The following is a 21372-nucleotide window of genomic DNA, read 5'->3' as shown; positions in this document are numbered from 1 at the left end:
AATCTATAATAAGTATTTTAATAAAGGCATATCACAATGAAAGCTATATACATACATAGCACATGGGTGCAAATTAGTGATTTTTTCAAGTGAAATACACTACGCAACACCGTCTTACATTTAAAATGGCAATTACAGCAGCAATATTTCTTCAATAAGAACAAAAAACAATTGGTGTAATTTATCAGTAGGTAGCTTTTTGAGATGAAATACGAGTAAGTTTTAAATAAGCTACACAAACCATTCTTCATATTATTTTAGATTTTTATGTGATGATTCCCTTCAACTGTAAAGTATGATAAATAGTAAATTTCTATAATGGAATTACTACAAAAGGTAAAGTAGTCCTGAAACTTTTAGAATCACAGAATTCCGTTCGCAATTCGAAAATTTGGCTTCTTATAATCGAAAATCTATAAATGCCCTAAATTGGGACATAAGTTTTGACGTCATTAATTTTGAAACCTGTCAATTTTTTTTTAAAATAGAATGGGAAATATACTTGTTATGCTCAGTTCAGGGTTCAGACGGGCCGGCCGCTGGCTACCTGCGTTTCAACGCGACTAGTTCGTCTAGCTGCGCCTTGTATAGTTGCGTGACGTCTTGTAAGTCCAGGCGAAGTTCTTCTAGCTGTTCCTCTTTTTCGCCGTACATTTGGAGTAGGGCGTCGTATTGCTCTTGGACACTCTGTAATAAGATAAATTTGTATGAAAAGTTAATGTAAAAATCGGTCTAAGAGCCACTTACACCACCAGCTTAACTCAAGGTTAGTGAACTGTCAAATTCCATATAAAATGGTGGGTTAACCTCGGGTTAACCCTCCATTTTCGGTGGTGCAAATGACCCTAATTAGAATAAATTATTCGAGCATAATTAGTATATTAGAGATAGGTAGTTATGAACATTTACGCTTTTACGGATACCATGGGCGGCAATGAGTACTAACCAGTCCATAAGTAAGTAAGTAAGTAAGTAAATATTCTTTATTGCAGCATTTTACATTTCTGACTATATATCTTGAGGAGTTACGCATAAAGCGCCGGCTGTCAACAATTTGCCAGGACCAAATTCTGAGTTATTTCGGTCACATCTCACGTCGACTGTCAGATAGCTCAGAGAGAATAATTATGACGGGTAAAGTTGAAGGCGCGAAACCACATGCCCTTTCCCCCCTTCTAGATGCATGGTGTGTTCGAGTTAATCGAGTTATTGAAATTAAAACTGCACGAAGCCATGCGCTGGCGAGGAAGAGATGCCTATGGAAGGACCTAGTCTTCAACTGTTGTTTATCATAGTATAGTAATGTTACCTGATAGTCATCCAGTCTCGCTCTGAGCGAAGCCACATGGTCTCTCAGCGTGTTTCGTTCAGCGCTAAGTTGCTGCGCCCTCGCTTGAGCAGCTCTCAGTTCGCCGTCTCTTCATTGTAACTGCTAGAGTAATTCATAACACTGTGATATATCTATAGTAATGTTACCTGATAGTCATCCAGTCTCGCTCTGAGCGAAGCCACATGGTCTCTCAGCGTGTTTCGTTCAGCGCTGAGTTGCTGCGCCCTCGCTTGAGCAGCTCTCAGTTCGCCGTCTCTTCGTTGTAGTTGTGAGAGTATCTCGTCAACGCCGGCCGCTGATGTCACCACATTAGCGCCGGTGGGTGTAGCGCGCCCTGTGTCTTCCTAAAAACAAATGAAAAAAGGCGTTATTACCATTTTTGCCACCGATATAGTATTTAAGAAACAATATCTCATATTTACGGTTGTATTGTATGGATCTGAATGCTGGGCGACAAAAGCGGAGGATGAAAGGAGTGCACGTAGCGAAAATGAGAATGTTGAGATGGATGTGTGGAGTGACCAGAATGGATCGGATCAGGAATGAGTATATTAGGGGAAGTTTGAAAGTTGCGCCTATAACGGAAAAGATGAGGAGTGGCAGGTTGGCGTGGTACGGTCATGTAATGAGGAGGGATGAATGTCATATAGGCAAAAGAATGTTTGAGATGAAGGTTGATGGATGGAGAGGGAGGGGTAAACCCAAACAGCGATGGATGGATTGTGTGAAAGAGGATATGAGAAAGAAAGATGTGAGTGTTGAGATGACGAAAGATAGAGGAGAATGGAAGAGGAGGACGTGTTGTACCGACCCCACATAACGTGGGATAAGGGTAGGAGGAAGAAGATCTCATATTTAGGTTCAATCTTCAAAACTTTTTACTCGGTGTTGAATGGCGGTCAAAATTACTTACCGACGCCCATAGCGAAGAGGATAGGGTATCAGACGCTACGGAATGTGGCGGGCTAATGTCGCCGCGGCACGAAACTTGCTCCTGAAAGAAACAAACAAAATATATTGGTAATCGTACTAATCCTTTGACTTACAAACATTGACGCCCGAAAGCTGCAAGCTGCGAGTAAAGACGGACAACTCAGTGGATTTTACAGAGTTCATTTGACACGCTAAGTACTCTAAGTAGATACGTTTGCTTGATCTATGGTATATATGGACGTAGTTATGCAGAAACGTTCCAATCCACATGAATTTGTCATTAAGTTTTAGACCTTATATGAAAAACAAGTCAGATTTCAGATTCAGATGGATTGGAACGTTTCTGCGTAACTACGTCCATATGACATCTGTGGTTAAAGTCTCCGCCACACATAAAGCGTTTTGACAGCGTAGCGTTAGCGGAGCGCAATGATAGCGGTGCGCCGGACGAACGCTGGCGCTCGCTAGTTCCCGCCGGCGTCCGCTGGGCACAACGCCAGCGTTCGTCCGGCACACCGCTATTATTGCGCTCCGCTAACGCTCCGCCTACGCTCTCAAAACGCGTATGTGTGCACGAGCTTAAAGGGTATATAAAACATTACATTCCTCAACCAAATGAAAACCTTCATTTCGAAAAGACAGTTCGTTCAATGACCGATCTAGTTGGTTTTGTATTTGGTAGGTTAACCGGCAAACGTTGTATCTATCCAAAAATTATTTGTTTACCTTTTTTAAGTTATGTACAGAGTAAATATATTTATTCAAAAGACCTCGGTACATGTAAAACTAACTTAAAAATAATAATTAATATAATACTACTCTATTAAAACTAACATTACTATAAAACTAAATTCTATTCACAAAACTAGTTCCGGGCCGTCTCAGATGCAAAGGTGCCCATCACATGCATCAGAAAAGACCCGGAACGAGGGGCTCTCTAGCTGAGTGTAGTAATTTTGAAATATCGTCACTACTTTGAAAAAATCTCGTATCTCACGCTGCTTCTCAAAGTTAAAACGCAGTAACTTTATATGCATTCCATACATACTTACTACAATTTTCTTTTCGTTGACAGACGAAGATACAAGTTTTTTTAAAGTAGTGACGACATACCTGTAGAATAGCATTTCGTTTTTTCTCCGTATCCAAAGCATCTTGAGCAGCGGTCAGTGCAGTTTCGGCGCCGGCGAGTTGTTGCCGCAACTCCGCTAACTGTTTGTTTGTCTCTTCTTTTACTCGCGTCAGTTCTCTGGATTTACTGAAAAGCAAACGAAATTATGAGATTACTATACAGTTATGAAAAAAAAAAAATATTTTGCATGTGAAATTATTTATTATCTGTTAATTATTTGAAAGTGAATGTATTACAAAAAAGGATCGAGTATTATAGAAAATACTGTCAAAGTAAAATGTGTAATCACAGTGCATAGACTGCCATCTCTCGACACAAGCTTAAAACTTTTGAACCTCAGTTTTGACAATTTGGCCCATATTCTTAGCTTGATATGTGTTAAACTGTCAAATATTAATATTAGCGCCATCTAGTCGAGCGTTCCTCAAAGGTGTAACGCCATCTAGGCCATCGTACCTTCCTCCTCTCCCTCTATCTTTGGTTCTGATCATCGTCCAAGCTTACATAGGGACATTTTCAGAATTTGGGTGCCAATTAGCGTAAGTCCTAAACAAAAATTAACTCGCTCTCAGTTTTGTGACGACAATTAAGCATAAAATATATCAAAAAAATTACTTTTTTCACATTCTGAATGTAGATTATCGATTAAAGTTTATGTAATTAACACAAAAACAATACTTTTATTGAAATTTCATACTTAATTATAGTCACAAAACTGACAGTGAGTTAATTTTTGTTAACAACTTACGCTAATCGGGGGGTCCCAAATTCTGAAAATTCCCATGGATGAAAAAAAAACCAAGCATGGTTTTTATTTTAAATATGGTTTTTTTTTCAGATGAACAAATAATACGACAATAACGGTTTTCGTGATTTGTAACGTTTCAATAACAATAACATACATTTTAATTCAATACGTATGATACGTACGAACGTTTATTAGGGAATCCCCGATGCGGCATGGAGCGTGGAGAGGCGGTGGTGTTGCCAACAGTAAATAGCGACAACTACTAACTACAGGGGGGTTACCATGACGTACTAAAGACGTTCAGTTTAGGTTGAGAGAAAGGGACACAGCTATAGCAGTTATATAGCTCCGTCCCTCTCTCTCAACCTAAACTGAACGGCTTTAGCACGTCATGGTAACCCCCCTGATCGTGTAAATGTTACGTTTTATAAAACCGGAAATTAAAATTTTTAAATTTATATTCGTTTATTAGTTAACATAAAGGCTAATAAACCGTATAAAAGTATTAAATGTTTTGCAAATTTTGAGATTTCGTTCTTTAGAAAAAAAAAACATACTCCAGAAAAAAAAAATTTTTCCGATGTTTTTTTTCGTTTTTTTTCAAGGCCAGGGGGGGGGGGCGCCATAAACCTTCGGTAATTGTGTCATATACTTAGAAATTTCGACCCTGGCTTTCGTGATCCGATGGCCGAGTGGTTTTACAGGCATCCGTCCGGTTAACGGAGTACGCTGGTTCGATTCCAGCTCGGAACACTTGGAGGCCTTGGTCACTTTTTCTTTGTATATGACATTTATTTAATGTTTAGGCAGTTACATACTCACCTAGCAAGCTCATCCTCAAGTGAATCCACCCTAGCGACTAGCTCTCGACACTGTCGGGTCACAGTGTCTAGCCGGCTCTGTGCGTCGTCCAGCAAGCCTTCAGAAGCGGCCAGTCGCCGGGTTAATTCTTCAAGTTCGTCGCGGGAGAGGCGCTCGCGTTCCACGGCTTTGGCTAGAGAGGTTTCGGCTTCGGCTGTGGAGTTAAGAAGTTGATATTAAAATTGGTACTTAAATGTTTGTTTTATAAGTCAGGTTTACTATTTTGAATGCATTTCGTAGTGGTAATTTTTCGCATAGATAGAGCTTCGATAGAAGTATATTTTGCGGCACTCTCGATCCTATCGAGTGCGCCAGTAACGTTATCGTTTTGTCGAATTGCTGTTTTCGTCTTCTCACGGTATTGACATGTGCATTTTAGACTCATCCGAAAGCTTTAGTTTATTATTATTATTTGTATGTCTTACCATATCTCGGGACCATGGGGTCCCGGACTTTTGGGAGGCATGTGTGGGGCCGAAGCCAACATCACAGAGGCCCTTTTAGACACTTTAATCTAAAGGCAAGGGATACACGTGGCGGATACCATCCCCGAGCGCACAATATGATACATCCGGAGATGGTCCCCGCCAGGTGTAAAGACTATTTCAGTGCAGCACTTTTGTGCTGCGATGGGAACTAAGGTCATAGGCTATTGTTGTGCAAGTTGGATGGACTGGATAATGGTCTATGGGGGAGACTATCGGACACCTGCCATGACAACTAGTCTCAGGATTGTAAAAGACAGGCGGTGACTCGCCAACTCATTGAGTGGGCCCTGCAAAACGGCCGCACGCACGGTGCGACAACAGAGCAACACTTGAAGAGTGGCTGAAAGGTTGTCGAGAGGTGAGACTGCGGTAGCCAGATCCCGGTGATCCGTTCAGCAGGCCGCCGGCGTTATGACATTTTACACTTCCAACCTGGAGCATAGGTCCCGCTCTTGCGAATCCACTCTGGCCGGCCGGTTAAGGCAAGCACAGAGGCGAGGGCTAGATGGAAATGCCCTCTGGAATAGGGGTCCGCGGTGTCGCCACTCACCGTCAGCTCGCCACAAGCTGCCCCCGCGGGCTTATTATTATTATTATTATTTATTTATTTCGTGTAACAGAGACACATATTTTGTTAGTACATACATGAATGAAAGTGACAATTAATTAAGGGTTAGTAGGAGCCTAAATCTAAAATATTTACATATAAAGTTAACCTACAGAGCTACCACTGTATGGTGGTCAGAGGGGAATGTAATCCCGCACAGTGTAGCAATAGCGGACAATCAGGCTTGTCCGCTATCATTCTCAGGATGACATTGGGACTGTCCCGCACCCGGCGCACCAGGGATGCGGCGCGCTTGCGCAAGGTCGTCTGAAAGCAATCAACGCGCGCCTCAGAAAACATACCTGATGCGCTACAGAAGCGAGGCAGTCCCACTATCACCCGGAACGCGTTATTATACTGGACCCGAAGGGCCCTATAGGCCCGTTGCGTGTACTGAACCCAAAGGCTGCAGGTATACAGGGACGTACATAAATAAACTTTTTAACAAAAAATAAAACCGCCTTCAAAAATAAGCGCGTTACAAAACACGGAGAAACTAAAAAGCCAAAAATAATAAACCTTTCAATTCAGATTTCTTATCGTATTGCAATAAGCTAAACATCCAAATTATAAACAAATCAATTATTTTTGTAGTCGGTACCAGACCTGTTCGTCGCCTTGCTATTGCCTGTTTGCCCCACCCAACCATACACAGGCTGGTACCGACTCCAAAAATAATTGATTTGTTTATAATTTGGATGTTTAGCTTATTGCAATACGATAAGAAATCTGAATTGAAAGGTTTATTATTTTTGGCTTTTTAGTTTCTCCGTGTTTTGTAACGCGCTTATTTTTGAAGGCGGTTTTATTTTTTGTTAAAAAGTTTATTTATTTGTTGATTTTTAGTGGTTCCTAGTGATATTATATGTATCAGTCCGAATACATGTACAGTAGTGAAAGAATTATCCTTTAACTCCTAACCATTGAGGAGTTGACCTTCCATCATCAGCTCAGTTGATTTTTAGTGGTTCCTAGTGATATTATATGTATCAGTCCGAATACATGTACAGTAGTGAAAGAATTATCCTTAAACTCCTAACCATTGAGGAGTTGACCTTCCATCATCAGCTCAGTTGATTTTTAGTGGTTCCTAGTGTTATTATATGTATCAGTCCGAATACATGTACAGTAGTGAAAGAATTATCCTTTAACTCCTAACCATTGAGGAGTTGACCTTCCATCATCAGCTCAGTTGATTTTTAGTGGTTCCTAGTGATATTATATGTATCAGTCCGAATACATATACAGTAGTGAAAGAATTATCCTTAAACTCCTAACCATTGAGGAGTTGACCTTCCATCATCAGCTCAGCCACATAAAATTATTACCATCAGACGTAAATACTGGTGTACCTTTGAAAAATAGACTAAAAACATTACATGTGCCTATAACATTTGAAGAGTTCCCTCGATTTCTCCAGGATTCCATCATCAGACCCTGACTTGGTGCCAATGGGACCATCTCGGGGTTATACCGGTTCGATCAAAAAAAAAATTTTGAAAATCGGTCCACGATTCTCGGAGATATCGAGTAACATACATACAAAAAAATAATAAAAAAAAAAAACATTCAGTCGAATTGAGAACCTCCTCCTTTTTTGAAGTCGGTTAAAAATGCTCTAAAGAGTGTAATCTTAATTCCCCTTGAGCAACCAGCAAACCTTCGTGCTATCATATTCGCCCGCACCGACAGGGCCCTTCGTTCTCGCTCCATGTCTGGGTCGTCCCCGAGGTTGGCCGTCACAATATGCCCGAGATATTTAAATTGGGTTACTCGGTCTATCGTACTACCATTAAGGAACATTGCAGGAATATCTGAACAACTGTTCCGGCCAGGCTCAAAGACTAAACACTGGCTTTTAGTCACGTTATATTTAAGACCGTGACTCACCGCATAGTCCTCACAAATCTTGAGCAACCTCCGCATACCACACACCGAGGCGCTCAGCAGCACCATGTCGTCTGCATAACTAATGTTGTTAACACAAACTCCGTCTACATGGCACCCGACATGAGTGCTACTGAGCTCCTCGATGAGACCATTCACGTACAGGTTGAAAAGCGTTGGTGAGCTCAACCCTCCCTGCCTCACCCCACATTCCAACCTGTACTCGTCTGACAGCGCATTAGCCCATCTGACGCAGTTGACCTGGTTTCCGTACCAGTACCTTAATATACGTACAGTTTCCGGGGTATACTGGTTTGTGATAATTTCCCCCACAGTTTATCATAAGAAACCAGGTCAAAAGCCCTGGAAAGGTCGAGGAAACATGCAATCACCGGGGTCTTTCTCCTGGTGTAATACCTGACAGTATGCTTCATACACAATATAGCAGACTCTGTTGACAAACGGGGTCGAAAGCCAAATTGGTTGTCGTGCAGTTTAACATGCTCAGATAGCTGTGTATTAAGCATACTGTCAAATATTTTCGCAATCACAGTCGCCAGAGATATCGGTCTGTAGTTGTTTTTGTCTGCTAAATCTCCGGTTTTGTTTTTAACTACAGGAACGACGATCGTACGCATCATGTCATTAGGCAAATATGAATGCCTAATACATAGCGTAAAAAACATAGCTAACACCCTAGACATGTGAGGACCAGCATTTTGGAGGTGCTCGATGCTGAGTCCGTCATGTCCCGGGGACTTGCCTCTACACATTGATTTAATGACTTTGTCAATATCCTTGGCCGTAAACCCCGGGCCTGGACTTTCATTAGTGGCCTCAGACACAAGTCCCCCCACACACGACGCACCCAAGGGAGAAGCCTCAAAGAAAAGGTCCTTAAACAGGTTGGCAATACTCGTAGGCTCTGTTACGCCATCAACACTAACAGGGTGGCCAGCCACAGGCTTCATTTTACTTGCAGACTTCCAGAAACCACGAAAATCCTTTTTAGAGTACTGAGAGGTGATAATATCAAGTTTAATTTGGTTTAGATGATTTTGACACCATTTTAATCGTGCTTTAAATATCTTCCGACTCTCTACCATCTCTTTAAAAAGATTTCCACTTTTAGGTCTCCCACATACTGTCCACTCATGAAACCTCTGCCTGGCAACCCTATGAGCGTCACTGACAAATTTATTCCAGCCGACTACCTGTTTTTTAGACCTAGTTCTTCCAGCCATCCGCCCTGTAATAGCTGAATTCCTTAAAGCGCTAACTATGTCACTATAAAGATTGTCCAACACTTTTTTGTGACTGTCAATTTGACAATATTTGTCCGCACATTGTCTTAGTTCGGTTGGAAAATCAATACCCTTCAGCAACTGGTGACATTGCTTATAAAATAATTCAACTTGCTCTGGTGTTCTGTTTCCCCACATGACACTTTTGTTATTATTAATAGGAACGTCACCAGCAGCCTTGGGGGTTATAACACTTAGGTCACATTCCAAAAACATAGGAAAATGATCAGACCAGGTAACACAGTTATCTACAAACACATTGCGTACGGAAGACAAAGCAGATTCAGTTACCACACAGTGGTCCAGCCAGCGCTCACACAAGTGAGCATCACTAAAGAAAGTATAGGTATTTGATGTAATCCCTAGCTTTAAAACGTCTACACAAGACCACTTTTCCTCGTCACAATAACGAATTAGCTCGGTATAAAAACGTTCGTTTGGATGAGCATTAAAATCCCCCATTAAATAGACAGATTCTACGCCACAATCGTCAATCAATGCACTGACCTCAGCTAAACAATCCGTGAAATCCGCAACATTGTCACTGCAATCCGTGGGCATGTAAACACTCACCACTATGAAGTCTTTATTATCAGCCGACTTTATCTTAATGGCACACAGCCGCGCGTTATCGCATTGCACTACACTCACACTTTGAAACGCCGATTTCCGCCACAACAAACCAACTCCGCCGTACGGGCGCCCGCGCAACACTCCCGCCGCCATATCCACTGCAGAGGTCCCCGTCGAACAGAAATTTTCGTCAATTGTATTTAGGTATGGTATTTCATCCCAACAAAGCCACGTCTCTTGAAGGGCTACAATGTCTGATCTTCGACATATGTCCTTAATACAGTCGATGGAACGCTTTACGCTCTTGCAATTAAAGGTACAAAAACGATATGCCATTATTAATTATGTTTATAATATAACAACTACAGGTATCTATGTAAATATACGTCATTATTACCTCGCACAGGCTAGACCATTGGAGGTTTTGTATTTTTATTGCCGTACTCAGCGTTTACTCCGCTCGTAGATTTGTATTTAAAATGTACAAATTTGCGAAAAATTACACCTCTAGGCCATAAACTTTTTTCTAAAAATAAAGGCAGTTTACTGGGAGAAATAAAGAACTTGTACGCTTTATGGTTTGTTTCTTTCTTTATGTCGATTTTCTGCAAGGATACACACACACAAGGTTTAGGAGGGCGTCATTGAAATGGGTATACAATAGAAAACCTAAGAATTGCGCCACTAATATTGATATCTTATTTACTTGCCGTGTTAGTCCCTAATAACTAATATTGGTGTTGACACGTGCTCGATCCGTGTAGTTCAGACATTTGTAGGACTGCCAACTTTGCCAATAAGGCCACGGTGTAAGGTTTCCTCGAGGGACACCCAGCGACATACGCATACAAATACTCCAACAATCCTATCGACTGCCGGTGCCGGTGCTGTCGACTTTATGATGAACCAAATACTATATAAACTCTACGAGTTAATACGTGCAGCTTGTGACGTTTCCCATATAATGAAGCGGCAACGATTTTAGCAGCGCCATCAAGCGGCACGAGTCGTTCAAAGTAGTTTGCCAGTACAGGCGTAGTACGTAAAACAATACAAAATGCGATTACATGATCTTGATTTTTAGACGGAATAAAACAAAGAAATAAGAGTGTGTGACTTTTTTAAATTTTAAACTGTATGAACTAAACTATTTTGATCAACTCATGCCGCTAGAGGCGCTAGTATCGCGTGTTGCCAGCTTTTGCCCCAAGCTGCACGTATTAACTCGTAGAGTGTACATAGTATTTGGATGAACATTGCCTTACCGACTTGTTGCTTGAGTCCCCTGACAGTATTGACATGTGCCTGGTCCCTCTCCAGCGCCGAGCGCTGCAGCGCGGCCAGCTGCGCCAGCAGCGCCGCGGCGCCCTCCCCGCCGGCCGCGGCGCCGGCGCGCGCCTCGAGCGCCGCGCACAGCTCGCGGGCCTCGCACAGCTCGCGGCGCAGGGCTTGCTGAGCCAGTAATAATGATATCTTACCGACTTGTTGCTTGAGTCCCCGGACAGTATTGACGTGCGCCTGGTCCCTCCAGCGCCGAGCGCTGCAGCGCGGCCAGCTGCGCCAGCAGCGCCGCGGCGCCCTCCCCGCCGGCCGCGGCGCCGGCGCGCGCCTCGAGCGCCGCGCACAGCTCGCGGGCCTCGCACAGCTCGCGGCGCAGGGCTTGCTGAGCCAGTAATAATGATATCTTACCGACTTGTTGCTTGAGTCCCCGGACAGTATTGACGTGCGCCTGGTCCCTCTCCAGCGCCGAGCGCTGCAGCGCGGCCAGCTGCGCCAGCAGCGCCGCGGCGCCCTCCCCGCCGGCCGCGGCGCCGGCGCGCGCCTCGAGCGCCGCGCACAGCTCGCGGGCCTCGCACAGCTCACCGCGCAGGGCTCGCTCGCGGGACACCCAGCGACGCTCCTCTGCAACCCATGACAAACTGCTTCAATAGAGGTAACGTTACAAATTACTTGAAAGTTTGCTTCACGCCGCGCCGACGCGATATCTAGACAGTACAGTAGAGCTATGTAATCAGGTGTGCGATAAAGTGTCTATTGTTTTGTATTGTATTGTACGATGGACATGTAATAAAAGATTCGATGTTCTTTATTGGCTGGAAAATGTATACATTGTTAATAATATAAAATAAATAAATTTTCAGAATCATCACGCGACAAATGCATGGTCTGCGTTAATTTTGAAAGCTCCGATTTGAAAAATCTATTGTGAAGTCTGACAATGTAGACATTTATTTGAAATAATTCTCTTCTACAAATAATTCATTTGCTCATTTTTAATAACCGACGCTAGAATTGTGCTAGAACTACCTAAACTGACCTTCCACCGCCGGCTCGTAGAATAAACAATTCTAAATAAATACATACTTGCAGTATATTCTTACTTCTTTTTTACAAACTCGCGTTCTTGTTCGCGCCTATAGCAGGTCCGCAGTTCCAACACTATTTCTACAGGAAGCTCATTTAAAAGCGAGACACATAACTAATTATGAGGGAACAGATGCGTACATACCGGTCAAAATCATAACCCTCCTTTTGCGTTGCCGTAGTCGGGTAAAAATCAACTTACCTTGCACCATCTCGGCTCTTAAACTAGCCAGTTGTTGTTGCAATGTCTCGGCCTGCGCGCGTTCTTGCTCAGCATCACGCTGCGCGCGCGTGGCGGCGCCGCAGCGGGCCCGCAGCTCCACTCGTTCCGTTTCTACGTCGGTTAGCTCGCGTTTCGCTGCCTCGAGCGACGCTCGGGTTGTGGTGAGGCGTTGGGTTGCGTCGTCTAGGGCGCTTTTTGTCTGGGAATAGAATTAAAAAAATTGGGAAAAGGAAATTATGGATCTTTGTTTTCAATAGGCTGTGCGTTTGAATCTTACTGGAGGTTGTAAAAATTGACATTTAAGGGACAACGAATAATTTGTATAATAATATTATTAACGTTTTTACGTCACTGACCTACAGTTAATCGTATATTGCTCTCGTCATCATCATCATTCGCCTGCCCTTGTCCCATTCATTTGGAGTCGGCGCATGATACCTCCCTATCATCCGTCATTTCATCATTCACTTGCTTTCGCTTCATATTATCTCTCACGCAATCCATCCACCTTTTCCTCGGTTTTCCTCTCCCGTTACTTCCTTCCACACTAATTTACCTAAATTAAGTTTATGCTTATAGTTTTTCTGATGCAAGTACATACAGGGAGCTGCAAAAGTGGAGAATTATCAATGAATAATTTCTCCATGTAATTTTGCAGGTACCTATGGGTAAGTAATCTCTGACAAAATAAACTATATTTTGATCAAAAATAGTAAATTTGTGTGTTCATACACATACCTACTCTGTTATAAACAAGGCACATTTAATTCATACATCTAATCCAGTTACGTGATGATTCGCCTAGTTATCTGTCTAATTATAATATCGCATTACATTTGATACCGACACTTAAAAGATAACGTTTCCTTATCTCGCATAATTCACGATATTATAGCGGAAATGTTACATCAGTTAATGTATACCTTTACCTTGATCAAGGCCCATTTCTCGAAGCTACAAGTTACAGTTTACAAGCGTTAGTCAATGTCTAATATGACATAAATACTCCCAAATTACACGTTAAACAAGTACTCCTAGTTTTTTAGGGTTCCGTAGTCAACTAGGAACCTTTATAGTTTCGCCATTGTCCGTCCGTCCGCGAATTATCTCAGTGACCGTTAGCACTAGAAAGCTGAAATTTGGTACCAATATGTATATCATGGGGACAGATTTTTTTTTTCATTCCAACCCCAACGTGTAGTATATTGTTGGATAGGTATTTAAAAATGTATTAGGATTTACTAAAATCGTTTTTTGATAATATTAATATTTTCGGAAATAATCGCTCCTAAAGGAAAAAAAAAGTGTGTCCCCCCCCTCCCTCTAACTTAGGAACCATATGTTTAAAAAATATGAAAAAAAATCACCAAGGTAGAACTTTATAAAGACTTTCTAGGAAAATAGTTTTGAACTTGATAGGTTCAGTAGTTTTTGAGAAAAATACGAAAAACTACGGAACCCTACACTGAGCGTGGCCCGACACGCTCTTGGCCGGTTTTCTTCCTAATTTCGTTCATTTATTATTCATTGATTGCCAATAACGTAGCTAAAAATATTTTAGGAACGTTGGTCGTAAACGATGTTTGTAAACTCCACTAATACCTTCATTCTAAACAACATTGAAACATTTCTTCTCTAGAAACCACTGTACTATGAAATATCACATGTCTACACATCACAATTTCAGATTTTAAACTTTATTTTCACTGTGCTCAGTTTGAATTTGAAATGGCGCTGTATTTCAGTTATAACCTTTTCTGATTGAACGAGTGTTACAATGCAGTAACGATAAGGAAAATGCATTTAGATACGTAACGTAATGTACACTTTTACTGATTTGATACTCGTTTCATGGTAAAACACTATGTACAGTTAACCAAATCCAACCAGTCAAATCAGTCAGTGAGATACTTTTAAGGAAACATCTGTATTCAAACATGTAACCAACATTTTACTGTACTTATTTTTCATGTATGTTTCTGTGTTATCTCCTTAATAAATAAATAAATAAATAAACCAATTGGAACCCTAGGCCACTCTACAACCATGTCAAAATGACAAGCAGTAAGAGATTTCTGACAATCTGATTTATAACGTCATTATGACATAGTTCTACAATGGCCTAGGGTTCCAATTGGTTGACTGTACATGAACCATTTAATAATTTTATAATGCTAAGTACTTACTTACAATCTAACTTAGCATACGTATATCAGGCACCACAAAAAAAATGTCTTGTAGCTATCGATTATACTTGTAGATGGCGTTAAGTGTCACTTTTGACATAGATTTATGGCTCGAAAGTGACACTTAACGCCAGTCTACAAGTGTAGTGTATGCGCGTTCTTAGGCGGTCGCATTTTAATGTATGGGATGGGATGATCTTCTTATGTTTAACCTATGCCTCAAGATATAAAAGTATAAATAATAGAGTAAATAACATCAACCTTACCTCAGCGAGTTCCACTTCAAGTTTCTTATTCGCCGTGGTGAGCCGGTACACCGCCTCTATCTGTGACACCTCCAACTCTTCCTTGGCTGCGATGGACCTCTTTAGCCGGTCTAGCTCCGAAGTCTGTTCGGCTATTTTATCCCTGAAATTATATACAACTTATACCATTTGAGCAATCAAAAAGTTTGCATATTTGGATCATGTCTTAGATATTGAAAAAATTGGTAGGCTAGAAGAGTAGATGATGCTGAGCAAGATTTCCCAAAATGTCCCTAGAAGTTTATATGAAGTTTTCTTTTTTTGTTACCAGTTAATTGGTAACAATAAATATCGAATATGAAGGCACATTTCTACGAGGTAAATGTATATTTGTACCCATTCATTCGGGTATAATCACCAACTCCATTACTCAATTTAGACAAGTTTTAAACGTAAAGGTTATTGTGGGCGGATAGATATATTTTTATTAGGAGTCACGAATAGTAAAATAGTCGAAGAAGCCTAAACAATTAGTTAGTTTTAGTTTTATTTCCTATATTAAATTTAGCTTTAATATTTGTAATTCCGCCACCACGCCTTCAAGTGCATCGAAAATAGATAAGAGATTAAATTCATGACAAGATTTTTGAGAATGAAGGTATTAGCAACATTGAAATAGGTAATAAATCAACGAAAACGATAGTTAGTACCGTGAAATCGCTGTAGCGTGCTTAACATTTTTTATCACCGGGAAATTGCGCTTTAAATAAGCAAAAACGTAAATGTGTAGCATCAAACACTACAATACATCGATTAGTTATGTGAGCCATTATTAACTAAAAGGTACCACATTGTCGCTTAAGTATAAGGACGCTCTAACAAGTCTTGTGAATCGTATACACATACGAGCAAATTTTGTCCTTAATGTAAGTGACAGTGTGTCCTTTTTTGAGAACGTCACACATATTTTTTTTTCAATGAGCAGATCTTTGCAATATTTTAATGTTTAAGGGTAATCCCAAAGCTGTCGACCGACCAAAAATTGAGTGATTGGCATCTTTATAGATAAACACTCCCCTAGGCTTGTGAAGTACATGTACTAATAGTACAAAAGACACGATACTCTGCACTGTACTAGACCGAACTACTCCCAAATGATTCTGCTCTCTAGTACATTTAGTACACACGCGCAACAGAATGGGAGCGAAAGGAGCGAAGAGCCGAGGCACTCCTCGATAACGACAGAAAAGCGATCCGTGGACCCGACAGCAACCGAACTAGAACCGACTGACTCGGACCGAGAGCGCGCGAAAACGGCCGATCAGCTCTCGGCTAGTACGAGCTAGCGTTACTGTACGCCATATGCACAATTTGTCTCTCACTCTCTAGGTGTACTAGGTACTGTACTAAATGTCCTCAAAAACGAACGAACACTTCGAAGATCGTACTAGTTGGGAGCGATTTTTTCAGTGAACGAGCAGGCACAACTCTAATACCCACCTCTTTCAGGAAAAACCTTGAGCACCTTACCTCAGTCCTTTAATAACTTGCTCATTATCCTTCTCCTTCGCTCTCAACTTCTTGATAATATTCGAATGCTGCAACTGCTGACGAGCTAGCTTCTCTCCTTCCTCCTGCATCTGCGCTATAACTTCGTCTCTTTCTTTCAAACTGCTTTCCAGCTCAGAGGAGTTTTTGCGGGACGAGTCGGATTTGATGCTGTCGAGTTGCTTTCGTAGTTGGTCCTGAAAAAATATGGAGGTGTTTGATCTATGCGCTGCGAAAAGCAAGTGGCAATGAGTACCAAAACTGGGTGTTTGCCCTATTGTAAAAGGTACAAGTCTCGCGGAGCGCAGGTGAAAAACGGCATAAGTCATATGGGACAATGGGACTTATGCCGTTTTTCACCTGCGCTCCGCGAGACTTGTACCTTTTGCACTAGAGCCTCAGCTATTTTAGTTTTCTTGATATAGAAACCTCTTTAAAGATTTCTACAAACACCTGTCAAAAATTATTTAGGAAAAGTTGCACTAGGACTCGCCTGCTTAGAGTGCTTAGGTTTGCAATGTTTGGTCGCTGAGAAACATCAGAAGACCTTTCATGGTTCAGACCAATTTTAAAAATCCTGCTCATTACAACTTAACTTATTATGGATATCAAAACCAGATGTAAAATTATAGATTTAAACATGTACCTTTATTTCTATTATTTTCTTTTACGTATTAGTAGTAAGTATAAATGGTACTCACTTGTCGTAAATCTTGGTTCTGAACAAAAATAATAGGTGCATTAGAACCTTAAAAGCTCGGCCACACATGCGCGTTTTGATAGCGTAGGCGGAGCGGTAGCGGAGCGTCAGCGGAGCGCAACGATAGCGGTGCGCCGGACGAACGTTGGCGTTGCGCTCAGCGGACGCCGGCGAGAACTAAGGGACCGGCCACACTTAAGAGACGCATGTCCTGAGGTGCGGAACGGACGTCCGCGCCACGCCGCCTGAATATAATTGGGGGCGCGTCCCACCTGGGGGCGCGTCTTACGTCCTTCCTATACAAAATGTACTGAGGAGACGTTTTTTGAATTACATTCAGGCGGCGTGGCGGAGACGTCCGTTGCGCGCCGCAAGACACGCGACGCCTAAGTGGGGTCGGTCCCTAACGAGCGCGGATTGCGAGCGAAATGCGCGCAGATTGCGAGCGGAACGCGGCGTTCGAATTGCGGCGTTCCGCCGGCGCACCGCTATCATTGCGCTCTGCTAACGCTCCGCTGACGCTACGCTATCAAAACGCTTTATGTGTGGCGGAGGCTTAAGTAATTTGTTATTTAGGACGTTGACAAAAACGTGTAAAAATACTACGTTCATCATTCAATTAGAGTTGGAGGAAACTACCTATAACTAGAAAAATAGGTAGTTACATAATTTAAGTACCAGTAAAAGATTCTATTGTATTCTAAGTTGGTAACTAGTTACTGGTACTGATCAAGCTCTATACTATTTATGTGCGATCTAGAACTAGGTAATTAAATGAGAAGCATACCTAATCTAATTAAAATTTAACATAGTGGACCGATTTTCATGAAACATGGCTAAGAACACTCCCGATTAACTCAGCTTTCAGACGAAAAAAACTAAATATAAATCAGTTCATCCGTTCGAGAGCTACGATGCCACAGACAGATACACACACAGACAGACAGACAGACACGTCAAACTTATAACAGCCTGACGTTTTTGCGTCGGGGGTTAAAAACCAAAGACTAAGATAAGAGTTTGTATTCATATCGTATGTACCTACAAGATTTAAGCAGGCTAATTTACTTCTTTGAAACTTAAACAGTATGTGCTTACCTTTTCCCTTATGGCCTGTTGAAACTTCTTCTCCAATGCAGACATCCTTTGTGTATAATCTTCTGTGATCGTACTAATATCCCCTCCCTCATGCGCCCCATGCTTTGCCAGCAAACTTTCCACCTGAGTCTTCAAGTCCGCATTACTCTCCGCCAGCTCAGCGTTACTTCGACTCACTTCCATCAGTCGGTTCTCCCTCGCTTCCAGTATCTCTGCCATTTCACATAACCGTCTCATCAACCGGTCATTCTCTGTACTACTATCATCACTTGTATTACTCTGGACTGATGCTTCGGATAATTCCCTGTTGTGTCCACGAATTTTAGTCGCTAAAGATTTTCCTAATACTAAATCAACCAAGTTTGGTGAGGTTGTACCATCAAATTTTTTAAGTTGTATTTTGCTGGGCTGTTCCTGAAACCATGATTGTCACCGTTTGGACTTGGAATAATCTCAATGTCGGATGATGTTGTAGTTTCAAGCTCGTCGCCTGACGTATGGCCAGATGTACGATCAGAACCGATCTTGACTAAGTCACTTTTGCTGTCGGAGCTGGTTGGTGATGTTCGCTCTTTGACGCTACCTTTTTGAGACTCAGATTTGTCTGACCGGCTACATTGCTGCTTCTCAACATTAACAAAAGCCGAGCTTTCAGACCTGATCATTTCTCCAGAAACATTAACATTGTAAAATGAGGATGAATCACTCAATTTCTCACTTAGCACATCTTCAGGTTCAGTCTCTTTCTTTGGCTCGTCAACATTGACGTCTAGTATCATACTGTCATTATCGGCATTCAAGGTCCGGTCAGACCAGGACCCATCATTAGAAGAGTTCTCACTGATCTGCATTTTCTGTGGTAGCAAAGGAGGATCTAAATGTATAAATTCTTTCTCTAGCAACTTTTTGCCTTCTCTCTTTGGAAATGGACTTACAGGCTTATCATCGGTATCTAAAACAGTAGGTGCTGTGCATTCAGAGATAGAATTATATGACATGGTGTCTTCATCATCATCAGCTACCAAACTGACACTATCCGCAGTCTCTGCTTTCTCTGTCCTGTCTATAGGTGTGGATTTCTTATCACTCAACTCACCAGGTGAGAGATTTGAAGATGTGCTACTATTTTTATCACTGGAGTAACTATCAAAGCCTAGACATTCAATAGAGCTGGGGCTCACAAGGCTGTCTGGTAAAATTTCCACCGAATCAGAGTTAAGTTTCTGACCAACACTACTACTGTGAGATATTGAGTGAACGGATGCAGCTTCAGAATCTGGAGTAGTCTTCAAACTCTGTGACAACACCTCAACAGAATCAGAACTATTTCTACTAGACACCAGTGACAATCTATTTGAACGGGACGAATTACGTCTCTCATCTGCCTTGACTTCATCTTTCACTTTTTTAACATCAAACTCGGTATCATCTGACATAACAAGCTGGCTTTTTGAGAACAAATCAGAAGCACTGCCATAATTCGAGTCATTAATTACATTCATAGACTTAGCTTTTGGAGGCTGAACAATTGCTGTATCCGTTTCAGAATTCTTTTGATGTTCAAAGAAGGAGCCTGCAAACGATCCCCAGAGGCTTTGAGAGCCTTTGGAAGGGCTCTCAGTGACTACGGTCTGCTCGTTGACATCCTGGGGGCCTTCTGCGCTAACTGTGAGGCCCCATGAAGCAAAGAAATCAGAGTTGTCTTTTGGGGTCGATTCACTTTCACCTTCACGACGATTTCATCTGAGAAGTGGACACCCCCGCTTCCTCCTCCTCGCCGCTCTCGTCCTGGATGTCCAGGGCCTTGTCCAGAGTCTTCTGGGCCTCTTTCAGCGCCGTCTTCGCCAGACTCGTCAGACCAGACGTGTCGAACCAATTCATATTGAAATCTCATTCAGTACGTACACAAACATCACGTTTGACTAATTAAAAATATCCGCAGTATTATATCGCCGTAGGAATGTTTTAACTGGCCATTGTTTAATCGAAAAACATTATTCACATTATCACAACACAGGAACCAAGTGACGTTTCCATTTTGTAATATTTGTATTTATGTTTTACTTTTTGTATCCTGCGACGGTACCATATCTTTGTCAAAATACTAGAAAAGAATGCTTAAACTGTCTGAAAAAAATAATTAAATTTTATAGAAATTTCTAACACTATAACTACACTTCTTAATTTTATGTACACGAAATAGGGACTGAATTTTCTGAAACGATTTGGAACTCGGTCAAATACAAAGTAGTATTGACGTGTCAAGAACCAATCAGGAAACGTGGGGTGCTAAATGACACAATTTGTTATTGGTCGACGAGCTGTCAAAACAAACACTGTGTCAAATAATGTGTGCAGTTGGAAAACACAGAAATTCTGACATTTAGTATCACGAAAGAGGACGTCATTTGACCACAAAGTGTGTAGGCAAAAGTGACGAGTAATTTCGGCCTGTGCCATCATAGCTCCAGTGGCGCAATTGGTTAGCGCACGGTACTTATAAGACAGTGTTCGTGTGAGAAATGCCGGGGTTGTGAGTTCGAGCCTCACCTGGAGCATAATTTTTGTATGACACAGTTTAAATGGTAAAATGGGATTTTCTTTCAAATTATGAATGAAAATAGAGGAATAAAAGAAAACTCAATCTATATGTAGGTGGTTTTGCAGTTTTCAAAATAAACTGAAAAAAATGCAACTTTTTATAAAACCATAACTGTAGGTAGAATCAGATTCACGTTTTACATTTTTTAAATAAGGCTGCAAGAGCAATGGTTACATTTTGTACGAATAGTACATTACATCAGAGGCCGGGAAAATGAGGATTTCCGGCCAAGTGGGTATATAACCGGATAGGGATACGAGGCCGGGAATCCGTTTTCACGCCGAGGCATGTATAGTGCTTTTCTCAAACATACAATGAAATAAAAAAAAATGCTCTAAAGGACAATATTTTATAAAAAAAAGTTATTTTGCAGGCTTAGGCCTAAAAAATAATATGAAATCCCTTTACAGTCCTCTCGAGTTGTTGCGCCCAAAAAGCGATACTTCCCAGCCCATTTTAAGGAACGTAAAGACAATATTTCATTGCATGTTTGAGAAAAGGTAATATACTTAACCCAGATGCCCAGATCCGAACAAACGTTTT

At 41.6% G+C, this 21372-nt stretch overlaps 1 protein-coding gene and 1 non-coding gene across 2 annotated transcripts; one reads left to right on the top strand and one right to left on the bottom strand.

Annotated features, from left to right (window-relative positions):
- Positions 1–261: 261 nt before the first annotated feature.
- Positions 262–20408, bottom strand: LOC125231702 (TATA element modulatory factor). The gene is given in 12 exon segments (XM_048137235.1): positions 262–687; positions 1477–1674; positions 2244–2324; positions 3377–3521; positions 4966–5158; positions 11553–11765; positions 12430–12649; positions 14903–15044; positions 16412–16626; positions 18228–18616; positions 18619–19967; positions 19969–20408. Coding segments are annotated over 12 exon segments (3429 nt in total). The 5' UTR covers positions 20109–20408; the 3' UTR covers positions 262–543.
- Positions 20409–20691: 283 nt separating this feature from the next.
- Positions 20692–20785, top strand: Trnai-uau. The gene is made up of 2 exons: positions 20692–20729; positions 20750–20785. It is a non-coding gene; the product is annotated as a tRNA-Ile (tRNA).
- The last annotated feature ends 587 nt before the right edge of the window (positions 20786–21372 follow it).

This window comes from Leguminivora glycinivorella, chromosome 12 (assembly GCF_023078275.1).
Source record: "Leguminivora glycinivorella isolate SPB_JAAS2020 chromosome 12, LegGlyc_1.1, whole genome shotgun sequence".
NCBI lineage: Eukaryota > Metazoa > Arthropoda > Insecta > Lepidoptera > Tortricidae > Leguminivora > Leguminivora glycinivorella.
Note: the sequence above shows the minus strand (reverse complement) of the source record. Positions and strands in the feature narration are given on the sequence as shown.